Source organism: Mixophyes fleayi, chromosome 4, assembly GCF_038048845.1.
Source record: "Mixophyes fleayi isolate aMixFle1 chromosome 4, aMixFle1.hap1, whole genome shotgun sequence".
NCBI lineage: Eukaryota > Metazoa > Chordata > Amphibia > Anura > Limnodynastidae > Mixophyes > Mixophyes fleayi.
In genome coordinates, this window is record NC_134405.1 from 122,615,318 (window position 1) to 122,632,250 (window position 16,933).

General features: G+C 39.1%; 1 protein-coding gene across 1 annotated transcript in view; it reads left to right on the plus strand.

The window, feature by feature from the left end:
- Positions 1-1,512: 1,512 nt before the first annotated feature.
- LOC142150736 (proprotein convertase subtilisin/kexin type 5-like) overlaps positions 1,513-16,933 on the plus strand; it is a 110,691-nt gene continuing 95,270 nt past the window's right edge. Inside the window, exons 1-2 of the mRNA XM_075205931.1 lie at positions 1,513-1,844; positions 7,338-7,541. Of these exons, the coding sequence (XP_075062032.1) occupies positions 1,661-1,844; positions 7,338-7,541 (388 nt within the window). The 5' untranslated portion in view covers positions 1,513-1,660. The remainder of the gene's footprint in view (positions 1,845-7,337; positions 7,542-16,933) is intronic.

Here is a 16,933-nt window from a genome sequence, read left to right on the forward strand (position 1 = left end):
CTTGAAAGGGTGGGGTTATCCTGCAAGGAACATAAACACAACATTTTTTCCCCCAGCACACTGCTATAGCCAGCAACAGATCTGCCATTTCTACTGTAGATAAAAATGCAAAAGTCTTTGTTGCACACATTTGCAAATGTATGTTTAAGCCATCCGCCACGCCAAGGCGCTTTTGCTAATAGGATGGTCCTACTCTAAACAATGAGAGTCCCATATATTTGGGCCATACATATGTGTTTTTAAATTGAGAGCCAACTTACCAAAGAGGCTTCTGGGGTACCTCTTTGGTAAGTTGGCTCTCAATTTAAAAACACATATGTATGGCCCAAATATATGGGACTCTCATTGTTTAGAGTAGGACCATCCTATTAGCAAAAGCGCCTTGGCGTGGCGGATGGCTTAAACATACATTTGCAAATGTGTGCAACAAAGACTTTTGCATTTTTATCTACAGTAGAAATGGCAGATCTGTTGCTGGCTATAGCAGTGTGCTGGGGGAAAAAATGTTGTGTTTATGTTCCTTAAAAGAATACTTCTGCAAGATCCCAGCATTACATTATGGCCAATTACTCATCCCGGGCTTGATTCATTAAGGATCTTAACTTGAGAAACTTCTTATTTCAATCTCCTGGACAAAACCATGTGACAAGGCAAGGGGTGCAAATTAGTATTCTGTTTTGCACATAAGCTAAATACTGACTGTTTTTTCATGTAGCACACAAATATCAACTTTAAATTTCAGTGTACAAATAAGCTATCAAGTATTTGTGTGCTACATGCAAAACAGAATACTAATTTCCACCCCTTGCATTGTGTACATGGTTTTGTCCAGGAGACTGAAATAAGAAGTTTCTCAAGTTAAGAGCCTTAATGAATCAGGCCCCCCTACGTTACCTCAAAGTTTGTGCTTTTCTTTTCCTCTCTGCTCTTGATACTGTAGTAAACTCCAGAATGTTTTTTTTTTAAACAACATAATTCTGTTATTCCTGTGATATCCTAACAAATAGCATGGGTGGTGACTGTCACATGGAAACTGTAAATTCTTCTAAAATACCTATAAAAGCTATAATCATAGGAGGACTTTTAACAAACTTATTCCAACAGCTACACAACAAATTATACGGAGCATTTGGAATGAGGTAAAGTAAGGGCACTGATGCATTTTCAACACAGCACTGTGGCTTTTTAACCATATAAATGGGTTGGCAGACAGGATCCTCATTAATAACTTGGCCTGTACAAGCAATAATATATAGAACCCTAACATGTAAAAATAGAACTGCCAAACGAGACCATTAGTAGAGATTATTACGATGTAAATCTGTATGAAAAGCTGAACAAGGGAGTAATAGCTTCTTGATAAGTATTTAATCTGTATCAGCCACCTCTAGAACAAATAGATACAGCAGGTACAACCCTTCCACTAATACAAATAGTCAGTGTACCAAAATGTGAACCTTTTTATCCTGGCTTTCCCTGAATAACTCTGGAATTTGATCTGAACAGTTCAGGGAAGTAGACAGAAACCAGTTTGACCAGTTTGTGCTCCTATTTCATACTGCATTTTTTTCAAGAAAAACCTCACTCCGAGGCCAATGTAACAGTGCACCAGTTGGTCGGCACTCAGTAGACACCTTGCAGTGGAAGTCTGCAAGGTAAAATGGAGATAACAACAGCAATAATATGCAACTTTGTGCTGCTTCTTTTCCATGGATGTGGTTCATTATCAGCCATGTTGTGCCCCAATGGTCAGTTCGTTCTTAATGCTCAGTGTGTGAACTGCCATCCTACCTGTGAGGAATGCAATGGGCAGGAGCTATATGAATGCACGGAGTGTGGCATAGGTAAGTGACCTGTGAAGTGCATGTGATTTGTAATGTTAATTCATTAACCATAACCAAATGTATTATAGACCTGATTAGCATTAAAACATGGCTGAGTTTTACTTATCTAATATGGGTATTGGAATTAAATGATATTGCTAATAACTCCCTCAATAGTGCTTATTTTTAAATTAGTCAGTCATTCTCAACAAATATAAATGTATTCCAAAACTAAATACTAGAATATTATTAGGGAGCATCAATCTACTGAACATGTAACACTAAAACATAAAAAAATTAAATCGAACTCTACAAACACTGATAACAGGTAAAAAATATAATTATATAGCATATAACATTTTCTTTGTAATTAGTTTAAACTCCTTTAAATAATACACATTATAACATAATTTGGCAAATTTAAGGATGTCAGCATGTAAAAGTTTTAATTTGATTATTAGTACTAATTTTTTTTTAATAAAACAACAACAAACATACATTTTTTTTATTCTGTTTTATGTCATACCAATGAAATATTATTTTTAATGTATACACTCATTTGCTAATGTATATATAAAAACTTATTTAAACAATATCTCTATTAATGGTGAGTTCTGGTGACACTGCTTATCATGACTAAGTTTTAATCCTATGTCATTATGTCAGTGTTCAATAGGAAAATGTGTATATTATAAGGAATAGTATACCACTGCTGTAAATTATTAATGATTTAAGAGTGTTGTCACACATTTTCAATTCATATTTAAAACATAGAATGTATTCACTTTTAAAGCATTAATTTATATGAGTAAAATGAAGATGATATCTCACAAACTTTTTAATCACTTTTAAAACACTGGCAGCAGCAGTTTGGACAAGTGTCTAAAGTGTTCAATAAAAACACTCTCCGTATAAAAAATATGTGTTTGAGTAGACTGTCACACATCATATCGACATCATCAGTTGTGAAATTAGAAAAGTATCCCATTTTTCCCGATAAAAATTAAACATGAGAACAAGTAACCTCAGAATGTTTGTTACTTATGTGAAAGCACTCGGCCTGTAGTCTTGGGCCTTTATATTGTCACAGAATTCCTTTGAGACTTCTAATAACTTTAGAATGTTCAGAAACCTATATAAAACAGAACAAACTAGATATTGTGAAGACGAAGGAAGAAAAATGTATTATTATTGATAGTGCTCGCAGTGCTACACAATGCTACAGTGAAGAAAACAGAGCATACAAAACACAGGGACATACAATGACTTGACAAAATCAGTGCAGATGTGAAGACAAAGGGTAGGAGGGCCCTGCTTGTGAGCTTGCAATCTAGTGGAAAAGTTTAGAGTTAAGACAAGAAGATTATGACTAAGAGGAGAAATTGGGATAACAGCCAGGATGTACCAGTGTGAGTAGAGTAGACTGTAATACAGAGGTGTGTTTTCACACACATGTACACAGTGTATATGTGTGTGTTTATTGGATATGCACATAAAGGTTAAAGTTAGTATTGAAAAAAGGAGTCAGTTACCTGCTTGTCTTCTATAAATATGCTATAAACAATAAAAAAAGCCATAAATTACATGTTAACCAGTCTATGACTGCCTGAAGGTAACTATGTCAACACTACTCTGAGCCAAATTAGATAAATGTGCACTAACTACAGCAACAAAAACATATCTGGGCTCTTGCTTTCACCCCATGAGTCCAGTGAGTGGACAGCGACCAATTCTTTCATTCCAGGGCTTCAGAACACTTGAATACAGATTTGTTGTCACTGATCACTTCCATATTCAGTGCAGGGAGGTAGCTATGAAATCCAATTTTGCTACTCTGACATCACCAAGAATCTTTGAAATAAGCAAGGCGCCCTTAAAACGTGCAGGGGAGTTGCAGATCATATCTCTATTGATACCAAACATATAAGATCCAGTGCAATTAAATAATAAAAAGTAAAAATCTAAACAATAGTACAAAATTGATTAGAAAAAGTACCGTATAAATAAAATTGATTATTGCCTAACCTCCTCCCCTGCTTAATAAAATCACTCATGTTACATGAATGTTATAGGAAACAATGGTCACCCCAACAATTCACAACTGGTGTCAGCTCCCAGACTTTTGTACTGATAACTTAGCATGAGAGTAAAACAAATATCTATTTAGAACTAAAATGCTGTCCTTTGTCCCTGGACGCTCTAATGCTGCCAGGCCTTGTATCAGCTGCACATATTTGATATCCCTATAGCGAACTAGTTGACTACATTATTTGCTGGGTTTGCACTATTTATGCAACATTAACTTGGGGAATAATTCCCTACTTTTTCCTGGTTTGTATATAATGTCCATAAAAAATATATTTATTCCACTATTCTACCAAAAAGGAAGTCTCATCTGTTACATAAACTAGTTGAAAATTGACTTATGTCAAAAAGGTTATTCCCAGTGAAAACAAGCAGATTGGCAAAATATGAAAATTGGTCATGAAGATAGAAAACATCATCCAGTCATGAAGCCTTAGTAAATGTATAAACATTAAAATGTAAACCTATAACATGGTAAATGGGTCATTATAGGTAACCTAAATCAAGAAAACATATGAAATTCATTGAAAGTGTAATAGGAAGCATGATTATTTAGAATACTTTGTAAGTCAGAATTTAATAAAATAAATAGTTTGTAAAAACGTTATTCCAAATGTTCTCAAAGCTATCAGGACTCCAAAGTTTAGAAAGAGATAACTCCACAATAATGCATTTAAAACACCTAAAGATTTTGTTACACTGCTGTATCCAAGTTGAAAGTTAAACAAATGTATGCAGACTGTACTGCACAGTGTTCATTACAATGCTGCTAAGCGGTTGTAAAGTACATTTTGGTATGATTGACAAAATGTAATTTCCTTATCGCTACTCAGTGTTAGGTGCATAAATAAGTTAATAGTAATAATTGAATAGGGCTTTTATGTGCACTGTTGTTCCTTGGACAGTCTTTTTATTCCAAGTAATAGATGGGAACAGATTTATATAGTTATTTTAATTTTACTTTATCAGTCACTAATAGAAAGGCATTAAATATAATTTTTGGTCAGGATAAATTTGTTGCATCTATTGTATAAGTGATAGTATCAGAACTTATCACGAGATTCTTTTTCCCCCTTTATTAACATTATCCCTTAAATGTATTTATGTATTCATTAAAGTTTATATTATTCTTTTTATTTTCTTCATTGATATTTTTTGTGTTTCTTTCTTGTTGTATTTAAATTATTTGTTGGCTGAAGTTTCCATATGGCTGCCTCCCTCTTTTCTTTATTTAGACATTTAAATTCAATTTCTTTGACCCCAGGTTTGTGAGCACATAGCTTGTTCTTTATGTTTCAATAAGTTGTTATTTGATATGACTGTTGTTACAATGGCTAGGTGAAAATATTACATCATAGAAACAAAACAATAAATACTGAAAATCAATGATGAAGAAAGAAAAAAAGAAATAGATATAAAAAAAATTGTAAAACAATAAAATGTAAAGGCAAAAAAATAAAATACAAAAGGTTAAGACTTGATTATTGTAACCTCCTCCTCACTGGCCTCCCCCACTCCCGTCTCTCCCCCCTCCGCTCTATACTCAATGCGGCCGCAAGACTCATCTTCTTCTCACGCCGCTCCTCCTCTGCCTCCCCTCTCTGCCTTGCCTTACACTGGCTCCCCTTCTCCTACAGAATCCTTTTCAAACTCCTCACCACCACTTACAAGGCTCTCTCCAACTCTACTGCCCCTTATATCTCTAACCTTCTCTCCATTCACACTCCTGCCTTCTCCCTGCGCTCGGCCAACGACCGCTGCCTCTCCTCCATCCTTATCACCTCTTCTCACTCCAGAATCCAAGACTTTTCCCATGCAGGCCCCCTTCTCTGGAACAACCTCCCTCGTTCCATCCGTCTCTCTCCTACTCTGTGCTCCTTCAAACGTGCACTCAAAACTCACCTCTTCCTCAAAGCCTACCAACCATCTACTTAACCCCCATCTCCTCCCTTTGCTCGTCCTCCCTTCTCTCCTCTTGCCTCAACTGGCTCCTCTTGTGCCTGGTCTGTTTACTCTCCCTTAGGATGTAAGCTCGTATGAGCAGGGCCCCCTCCCCTCCTGTCTCCATACCTGTTCTTCCGCTCCGTTTTTACTGCATATGACTAGCCGGAGATTCTGAAGTATTGGTACTTTTTGTTCATTGTTCTGTATGGTTTCACCCTGTATAGTCTACTGTTAGTACTGTGTGCAACGCTGCGGATACCTTGTGGCACCTAACAAATAAATGATAATAATAATAATAATAATAATAATAGTTATAAGACAGGGTGGGGTACAGTGGTAGGGAGAAAAGAGGGGGAAGTTGCAAAGGTGTGACAATCTCAGCAGCTACAAACCTTGAAGCAGCCAGATCCCAGGGTGTCCTGCTTGAGTGACAAAATATCTTCACTCATTAGGTGCCTATAAAATGATCAGTTTATTAATCGGTTTGCTGGAATGTCAAAATTGCCCGTGTATGAATTATTAAATTCCATTACACTGAAAAAAAAGTTAAAAGGTTTTTTTCTAGTTTTACACAGTAGAATGTCTGCCACTTATCCTAAGGTTGTGTATATATCATTCTTATAATGCTCACAATCTAGGCAGTAAAAGAATTGATAACAGCTTACATTTCTATACACAATGTGCAGGGCCGCCATCAGAAATCATGGGGCCCAGTACAAATGACGCGGATTGGGCCTCCCCGATGAGCCCCCCCCTGATGAGTACCCCCTCTGATGAGCGCCCCCCCCCAAACAGAAAAACCTGAAAAAAAATAACTTTAAAATATACTTACAGTTTGAGATGTTTGCAGCTGCTGCTGGCTGCTCCCTCTGCTTCTGCAGTGGCGGGAACAGTGGTGTGACGTCAGGTCGAACCACACAATCGGTGAGAAAGGAAGATCACATGATAGCAAGGGCGGAGCAATGATTCCCCTGCGATCATGATTGGCAGCTGCCTGGCTGTCACAGGCAGATCACATGATCGCAGGGGAATGATTCCTCCACCCCTGCAATCGCATTCTGCTGCCTGGTTGTCACGCTGACAGCCAGGCTGAAGACAGCAACAGACAGCAGCGGAGAGCAGCGCAGACCAGCGGAGACGCAGTGGAGACCAACAGAGACTGGAAAACAGCGGGCCCCCTGGTAAGTTTGTGTTGTGCCGTCGCCGGGCCCCCTGGTGAGCCCGGGCCCGGTACAACAGTACCCCCCATACCCCCCTGATGGCGGCCCTGACAATGTGCAATATATTCCCTTAGCCTGCACTATTCTATGTCAGTTTGATTATCACATCCACTGTTTAGACATCTCTTTTTTGAATAGATTTCTAATCAGGAACCATAAAATATATAGTATAATATATACATGTATCAATGGAATAAAATTGGATGCATTGAAAACATGTTCATGCTTTTGGGTAATTATAATATTTTATGTTTTGGTTTTGAAGATCAAGATGGAACTGAACGCTTTCTTCATCGTAGTCACTGTAAGGTACACTGCCCACGTGGCTTTTACCAAGAGCGTGACACCTACACTTGTGAATCATGTTCGCTGAACTGCGACCTTTGCACCAATGCCAATAACTGTCAGAAATGCAAGAGCAGCTACAAGCTTCTGAATGGAGACTGCTATTTAACACAGTGCTTACCAGGTATTGTACCAAACTGCTTAAATACTGTCTAGTTTAAAAGTCCTATTTACAGTCTACCATCTATTTAACAATTTAGATTAAGACCAAAGGTAAGAACAGGTGTATATTCATACATTTGAACGTGATAAAAGTGATCTATAATTACATTATTTCTACTGAATACATTTCTTCCACATTACAATCTGTGATATAATTAACACCAATAGTTTGTAAAGCTAAGACACATATGAAATAATGTGCACATTACTATGAAATAAATTAAATGACAAGTTACGGAGGAGTTAAGTGCTAATATAAAAGTCAGATACCAGGGGGACTTCTTATATTATTATAATGAACAGTAGGGGTTGTATTATTCTTTATAATCTATGAACAGTCGTTTCTGACAAATACATTAATCACTCTAGCATTATATTTTAATATTTCACAGATTCTGTGACAGATTGCTGCAGGGGTAAGAGCTGGATCTGGGCTTCTGCACAGTGTATTGTAGGCATTGTAGTGTCTGGCTGAGGAAACTTGGAAGGAGGTAGAGAAGAACCGAACTGTGAGCTTTAAGTGTATGAACAACTGAGAAATATATTTGGCATTCTAATGGAATGAACGAGTTATGTCCTTAAGTGGCTGTGGTAGTAAAAGAAATTGATATCTTTGAGGACCAATGATTCCTGAGATTGGCACAAATAACAATATCTTCCACAAATGTTTATATGGATATCTTCACATGACTCATACATTACATTTTATCTTATTTAGGGGTACACCAAAATATCCACATGATGTGTATACTAATAAGTTGGCTGATTAGGTCGATACATCAAAAGTTTGGGCAGTAGTCATGGAACGATGAAGAGATGTCTACAACACACTTTAGTAACCATCTCTGGAGACTCTCATTGGTCAAATCAAATGTCACTTTTAATATCTTCAATGACATACTTTAAAATGTGTCCAAAATTGATTATTAGCAAATGAATGCATAAAAATGATTGCAACTGAAAGCAACCATTTTGCTTGGTTGCATGTTAATTGTACAAAGTTGATGAGATAATTGCTATAATGCATATGCATTGTTATTATTAAAACACATTCCTACTGAAATAGCAAATTAGAAGGACAACATTACAAAGTTGTCTTGTTTTATTAAATGTAAGTTTTTGTTACACTTTTGCTGATGATACTATTGATTGTGTTTTGTGGAGTTGCTTTGCTATGTTATTCAGAACACATTGCAGTAACAGTAACCGAGGTTCATTTTTCACAAAGGGCTAAAAATATTTGCATATGGAAATCATAAACAACCGTAAAATATTATTTTATATTAATTTTCTCTGTGACCATATTAATACTCAAACATATGCACAAATAGAGTTTACTGGAAGGCCTTTGTGTTCTCTTCTTTCTGTTTAATATTTAAATAATTATTCTAGTATTAATTAATCAAATATAATTTGTATCTGGCATACTCAGATGTGAGATATTTTAAATCAGATTTAGGTGATCTATTAGGTAAATATGTATTTGTATCACAGAAATAAAAAATAATAATGTGTGATATAGTGAAGACAATTCTAGCTCGCTACTAAATCATGAGTACAATAAACAAATTTTAAAACTCTATATAAGAGGCATCTATGTATGCCATTGAAAGGAATAATGACACTGGGTGCTGCCTGATGACTTATGGAAAGTGAATGATACTGTGCTGAATATATGCAAGTAGTAAAAGCAATTAGGCCACTATATTGACATTTTTGTTCAATTTCTCTCTTTTATTTGTCAGGTAGAGATCACTGTAAATAGATTAGCAAGACCTTGAACAACAATTATGCATAATAGAACACTAATTGATAATGAATAGGCAGGAGCTGAATCAGGCAACCACTCTAGGGTCCGACCATTTGTATAAGAGACACTAACCACTTGTGTGTTTAGAGGTGATCATGAGGAGGTGCTAGAGATGGCTAGACTCACACCAAGAAAGTCAAGAATTAGTGTAAAACAGATATGCTAAGAAATTATAGAAAAACAGTAACAGCTCAAAAACAGTAACACTGTTTTTGCACAATGATCACTATGGATTCATATACAACTTCTGAATATACATTGCATATATATATATATATATATATATATATATATATATATATATATTGTTATGCGCTTTTTGTCGCTATCCAATAACGATTGTCGAATCTCGATTTGTGTTTCCAACGCACAAATATTTACTTTCAAAAAGTAGCAGAATAATTCAAGCGAAATAATAATAAGTACAGCCGTTACTTATCGCAGGCGCTCTGGATCCAGCGAACAGTCATTCAGTCCTGAAGTCTGTGGACAGGATGTCTGATCACTGGATGAAAAGCTCCTGCTTATATGCAAACAGAAATACAGTAAAACAATGCAGATGGTGTGGCTTGCTCCTATTGGTCCAGGTTTAAGGAAGGTCCAGGGGGTTGTAGATCATTGGCTGGTTCAATCTAAGGAATCCAAAGGTGGGGGTCATCTCTCCAGGGGATGTGCTCTGTTCTTCCCACCAAAACTCGAGTTACAACCAGTCCATAAGCATATTATAGTCTGCATCATATTAAAGGTTTATTCCCTAACATCAATAACTAGAGTATACAATGTGCGATCTCTTCGCCGAATGCACCGGACAGCTGCTGATGTAAAGGGGATTAATATGATATTAGACATGATACCTTTCCATAAGCTGAACCTTAAATATCACTGAAGTGTACATATAATCATATTATATAAACTAATAATAAACCGAATACTATCTGCTCATCACTTTTCCTTTAACCTGTACCGTTTGTATTACTAATATGCACATAACTTATAATATTACACATAAACACTACTATATTTCGACATAAATAACTATGTGTTGCAACTATAATTAATGTGTACTATTTACAAACGTGTGTGTATATGCGAATGTACATAAAGGTGTAAAACTGTTATTGCCACGTGTTGTGGCTGGATACGCCCTTCCACGCCGTAGCGTGCTCTACGCATAATTTCAGACAAAGACAATCAAGTTTGCTCGATATTAATTGAAATGACTTTATCCAATTTGCTGACTTCGACAATATATATATACACATGTATATTTGTGTGTGTATATTGTGGCAAGAGCCCGCTACTGCAAAAGCACACGCGAACAACAACTTCCTTTTTATGGTGCTTTATTGTCAGGATGGTAAATGTTTGACACCGTATACTTGTACAGCAATCATGGAGACCCTAAACACTAGCTATACATAGTCCAGCTCTCTCTCAGGACCAGCCAGCTCACCCAGCATTGGTCTCCCTGAACAAATAAAACAAACAAGCTTTTATACATGCTGCTCCTCCCCCAGCCTTAGCTTGATGGACAGGTGACATACCCACCTACTCTTTAAAAGAAAACACCCATCACTGCCTCTGTTTGCACAACCAGACACGCCCTGTCTGTTTGCTGAGAGGAAGGATTTCAGATCATATAAGTTTAACCAAATTTAAACTATTGCTTTTCATACATAAGTCTTTACTTTAGGTGCATTACTGCACAAATGTTTTACTCTACGTCCCTGCTTTCTCTGTATATTGCCAGCTAAATGCCTCCTTTTGTTACATATCCCTCCCCCTAGCGTCTCCAAGTCGAAGGACGCGGACTTCGCAAGGATCGCATATTTTCGTGACAAGGCATCTGCATTCATGTGCAGAATCCCAGGTCTATGTTCTACTGAGAACTTGAAAGGTTGTAGTGCCAAGAACCAGCGGGTTACTTTGGCATTTACCTCCCGGTTGCTCTGCATCCATCTCAATGGTGCATGGTCTGTTATTAAGGTGAACTCTCTGCCTAGGAGATAATAGCACAGAGCTTCTGTAGCCCATTTTATGGCGAGACATTCTTTCTCCACAGTGGCATATTTTTGTTCCCTTGGAAGCAACTTACGACTTAGGTACAGGACAGGATTTTCTACTCCATTCTTCTCCTGTGACAAGACTGCACCTAAACCAACACCAGAAGCATCAGTTGGAGGAAGAACCTCCGGGTAAAATCCGGTGCTTGTAGAACTGGGGAGGAACAAAGAGCTAACCGAAGATCAGACCAGGCGGTTTCTGCAGAATCAGACCAGGTTAATCTATCTGGACAACTTTTTTTTTAACATGTCCGTAAGTGGAGCAGCTCTAGTGGTGAAGTGGCTTGCAAACCGTCTGTAGTAACCTACTAAGCCTAAAAAGGTTCTTAACTGCAACTTTTTTTCTGGTCTTGCCCAATTTTTGACTGCCTCCACTTTGTCTAGCTGGGGTTTTACATGCCCTCGACCAACAATGTACCCCAGATATTTGGCTTCTCTCAAGGCTATGGCACATTTCTCTGGGTTAGCTGTTAACCCTGCTGACCTTAATGAAGCTAAGACCACCTCAACTTAGGCTAAATGTGATCCCCAGTCTGGGGTATAAATCACTATATCGTCCAAGTAAGCAGCTGCATAAGCTGTGTGAGGTCGTAGCAATTTATTCATGGCCCTTTGGAAGGTGGCAGGTGCCCCATGCAACCCAAAGGGTAGGACTTTATATTGATAGAGACCATCAGGGGTGGAAAATGCAGTCTTTGACTTGGCCGTGGAAGTCAGGGGAACTTGCCATTAACCCTTTGTTAGATCAAGGGTTGTTAAATAATTGCTACCAGCAAGATTTTCCACTAGTTCATCCACACGTGGCATCGGATAGGCATCAAACTGCGGCATACTGTTTAGGCGCCTAAAGTCATTACAGAACCTAATTGTCCCATTGGGTTTCGGGACAAGCACAATGGGACTATTCCATTCACTAGTGGACTCTTCAATCACATCTAACTGGAGCATCTTCTCAACCTCCTTTCTCACGTCCACCCGTCTGGCTTCTGGAATACGATACGGTTTCTGCTTTACAATGACTGCTGGCGCAGTGACAATGTCGTTTTTGATTAAGGTAGTGCGCCCAGGAAAGGAAGAGAAGACATCCCTGTTCCGACTAACCATATCTTCAGTCTGTTGTCTCTGCTGAATGGACAAAGCTGGCTCTATGGGCACTTCAGACTTTTCAATGACAGTACTCACTACCTGAGGAGAGGATTCCTCATCATGCCAAGGTTTAAGGAGGTTGACATGATATATTTGCTCCTCCCTTCTCCTACCTAATTGGCGGACTCTGTAATTGACAGGACCAACAGCCTCTAGAACTTCATATGGACCCTGCCAATGGGCAAAAAGTTTGCTTTCCTGGGTGGGAACCAGGACAAGGACCTTGTCCCCAGGCTTGAAAGATCGAACAACAGCACTTTTATCATAACTTTTTCTCTGTCGTTCCTGAGCCTCTTTTACATGTTGCTGCACAATGGGCCCTATCTTTCCTAGCCTCTCATACATTTGTGACACAAATTGTACCAGATTTGGCTCCCTGGGACATTGCTGCTCCCACCCTTCTTTTAACATATCCAAGATACCCCTGGGCTGTCTCCCAAACAATAACTCAAAGGGACTAAACCCTGTTGAAGTTGAGGTACCTCACTGATGGCAAACATCAAATAGGGAATAAGAGTATCCCAATCTTTTTTCTCTTGAGCCACTGCTTTCCTGAGCATGTGCTTTAATGTGCGGTTAAAGCGTTCCACCAAGCCATCTATTTGTGGGTGGTATACAGAGGTGTGAAGCGCCGTAACCCCTAGCAACTGGCACATGTCCTTCATCAGTTTAGACATGAAAGGAGTACCCTGATCTGTGAGAATTTCTTTGGGTATTCCCAATCGTGTAAACATCAATACAAGTTCCTTAGCTATGGTGCTGGACTTTATATTTCGTAGGGGAATTGCCTCTGGATATCTGGTTGCATAGTCAAGCACCACTAGTATATATTGGTGCCCACGTGCGGATTTTTCCAGTGGCCCCACAAGGTCCATAGCTATCCGTTCAAAGGGAACTTGTACTATTGGTATCGGAATGAGAGGTGCCCTGTACATGGGTTTGGGACAGGTTCTCTGACAAATGGGACAGGACCGGCAATACTTTTTCACTGCCATGTGTACACCGGGCCAGTAAAACTTAAGCAGAACTCGTTCCAGTGTTTTATCCTCCCCTAGGTGTCCCCCACAGACATGTGTATGTGCTGCTTTTAACACTAGGGTTACATGGACCTGAGGAACCATTAATTGTTCTATTTTATCCCCCTGTACAGTAGCAACTCTATACAGGAAATTATTTTTAACAATAAAATATGGTATACCTTCTGCAGGCTGGGGGGCTTTCGCTACCTCATTTACCTCAGTCACACTTTTAAAGGCATGTTCCAAAGTGGCATCATTAAGTTGGTCTCGAGCAAAGTCCTGCAGAGGAAACAAAATTGGTATTGCGGACCAGTCCATATCCTCACTGACAGGCGGGGTGGGCTCATCTGCGACATCACCGACCAATGCTAGTTTGGACTGTCCATGTTTCCCCGCAGGTGGATGCTTTTATGGAACTCCTGCTGTGACTCCCAGTATGGCATTCCGGTTCGGCAGTTCCCAAAGATAGATGTCCAGATGCTGTGGATTCTCAGGCGGTTCCTTTAAGACCGGGCTTCCAACCATTGCATCAGTTGCCGGCGTGTCCGGCCAGATCCGCTCACCGAGGACATCATTAAACAGTGGATATGGGAGTTTAGGTGCTATGGCAGCTACCACCATAACAGTTTTGTCTTTGAGTGTGACTGGTAGTATTTTTCTTTCATACTCCTCTGTCGTGCCATGTACGCAAAGAACCTTCACCTTGGGCAACCGAGAAGTTATAGTTTCGGGCAAGGCAGAGCTGGAAACCAATGAGAGTTCACTCCCCAAGTCAACCAAGGCCAGAACAAGGTTTTGGTTGATTAGCACAGTCACCCGGAACAAACAAAGACTTCCAGATGTGGGACTCATGGTAAAACAGCTTGGAAAAGCAGGCCCAATATGTGCCACGGAACAGTCCATGGGTTCCGGTAGTTTAGGACACTCTGCCTTAAAGTGGCCTGGCTCACCACATTCAAAACACTTCAGATTAGACAGCTTTGCACCTGGCCCTCTGTCCGTAGCAGTTTTGCCATTGGGCCCTGTAGCAAGGATTGTCAAACCTGGCTTTTGGCGTGGCAGCGGCTTTGGCACAAATGCAGGTTCTTTAGTCATTTGCTGTAGCGCACAAAACCTTTCTACCATGGTGGCAAGCTCTTCATAAGTTTGTGGGTCTGATTGCAGAACCCACCTTTGCAAATCGCGGTTCAGCCCCCGGATGCAGTGCTCTATCGCCAGAACTTCAATAATCCGAGAAGGCGAATTCTCCTCAGGCTGCAGCCATTTCTTTAAAATTTTAGAAAGCTCAGCCACTTGCGCTCTGACCGGTTTTTCTTTATCATAGCGCCATTGGTGATAGCGCTGGGCTCGGCCTGGCCCGGAAACTCCAATGCGAGCCAATATCTCAGAATTCCGGCACAGATAGTCAGAGGCCCGTTCCTCATCTAGATCCATATAAGCTCGCGGAGCTTCACCAGTCAGATATGGCGCCAGCCTCTCAGTCCAATCTTTAGGAGGCCATTTTGCCCTTTTTGCAAGTCTCTCAAAGGACACCAGATATGCTTCTATGTCATCACCTGGCGACATTTTCTGGAGAACAGGACCAAGTGGTTCATTTTTGTCATGCCTCACCTTGCTTAACTCTTCTCTTAAGAGCCTTGTGTTTTCCACCTGTGCCTCGGCAACTTGTAGCATCTTAGCTTGCTGTTCTTGCTGCGCAGCGGCCACATTCACGAGGGTTCTCTGTACTTCCTCCATGTTGACATCTGCGCGGGTTGGGTAGCGGAAACTTGCATCCCACTTCTGACACCACTTGTGTCAAGAGCCCGCTACTGCAGAAGAACATGCGAACAACTTCTTCCTTTTTATGTGGCTTTATTGTCAGGATGATAAATGTTGTGACACTGTATACTTTCACAGCAATTATGGAGACCCTAAACACTTGCTATACATAGACCAGCTCTCTCTCAAAACCAGCGTTGGTCTCAGTGTACAAATGTCACAAACAAGCTTTTATACATGTTACTCCTCCCCCAGCCCTAGCTTGATGGACAGGTGACACACCCAGCTTCTCTTTAAGAGAAAACGCCCATCACTGGCTCTGTTTCAACTAACAGACACACCCTGTCTGTTTGCTGAGAGGAAGCAGCTTTTAAATCATGTAAGTTAACCAACTTTAAACTACACATAAGTCTTTACTTGGTTTAACCTGAATCTAGGTGCATAACTGCGTCAATGTCTTACTCTGCTTGTATGTTTTCTTTGCATATTGTCAGATAAATGCCTCCCTTTGTCACAATATATATATACATATACATACATGTATATACACATATATATATATGCACATTATATATATATATATATATATATATATACACACACACACACACACACATATACATATATTATATATATATATACACACACACACATTATATATATATATATATATATATATATATATAACTTGAAGTTCAAAGCGAAGTATGATCCTTTACAGATTGAATTTTTAGATCTTATTCTAATGGGACAGGATAAAAGAGTTATCAAGAAATGGAAGACGAACATTCCATTCTCGCAGTTCAATTGTATAAAGAGGAATTGTAGCGAGCCTGAGACATGTCAAACACAATTAGCTATTTATGAGAATAGATTTCTGGAAAGAGGATATCCGAAATGTCTCCTTGCTGGAGCTTTGAATAAAATAGCCAATACTGAAAGATCCTGTTTATTAGAATATAAGAAGAAAGACCAAGAGGGTTTCTCAGACCGAGTATCATTTATCACAAGCTATAGTAATGGTGAGAATAAAATTATATCTGTACTTACTAAACATTGGATTATCCTCAAGAGGGATCCAGTCCTGAGGGGCATATTACCAGATAAACCTAATGTAATCTTTAAAAAGGGCAGAAATTTGAAAGATTTATTAGCGCCCAGCTTGCTTAAGGACCCCAGAAGCAAAACTTCCACTTCCACATTTATAGATTTCAAAGGAAGTATAAAGTGCAATTATTGCAGTGTTTGCAAATATACCGACGTGAGTAACAAAACTTTCTTTAATTCAGATGGAAGTAAAAGCTTCGCCATAAAAAGTTTGATGAATTGTGTTTCCTCATCAGTGATATATCTATTGACATGTTCATGTGGCCTTGGATACATTGGTAAAACAAAAAGGATGCTTAAGCTCCGTATCCAGGAGCACATAAGGAATATCAAGAACAAAATACTTAGTCATTCTGTCTCAAAACATTTTTTAGAAGTTCACCAATCAGACCCTAAATATCTGAAGTTCATGGCGATTGAACACGTACAGTTAGGACATAGGGGCGGT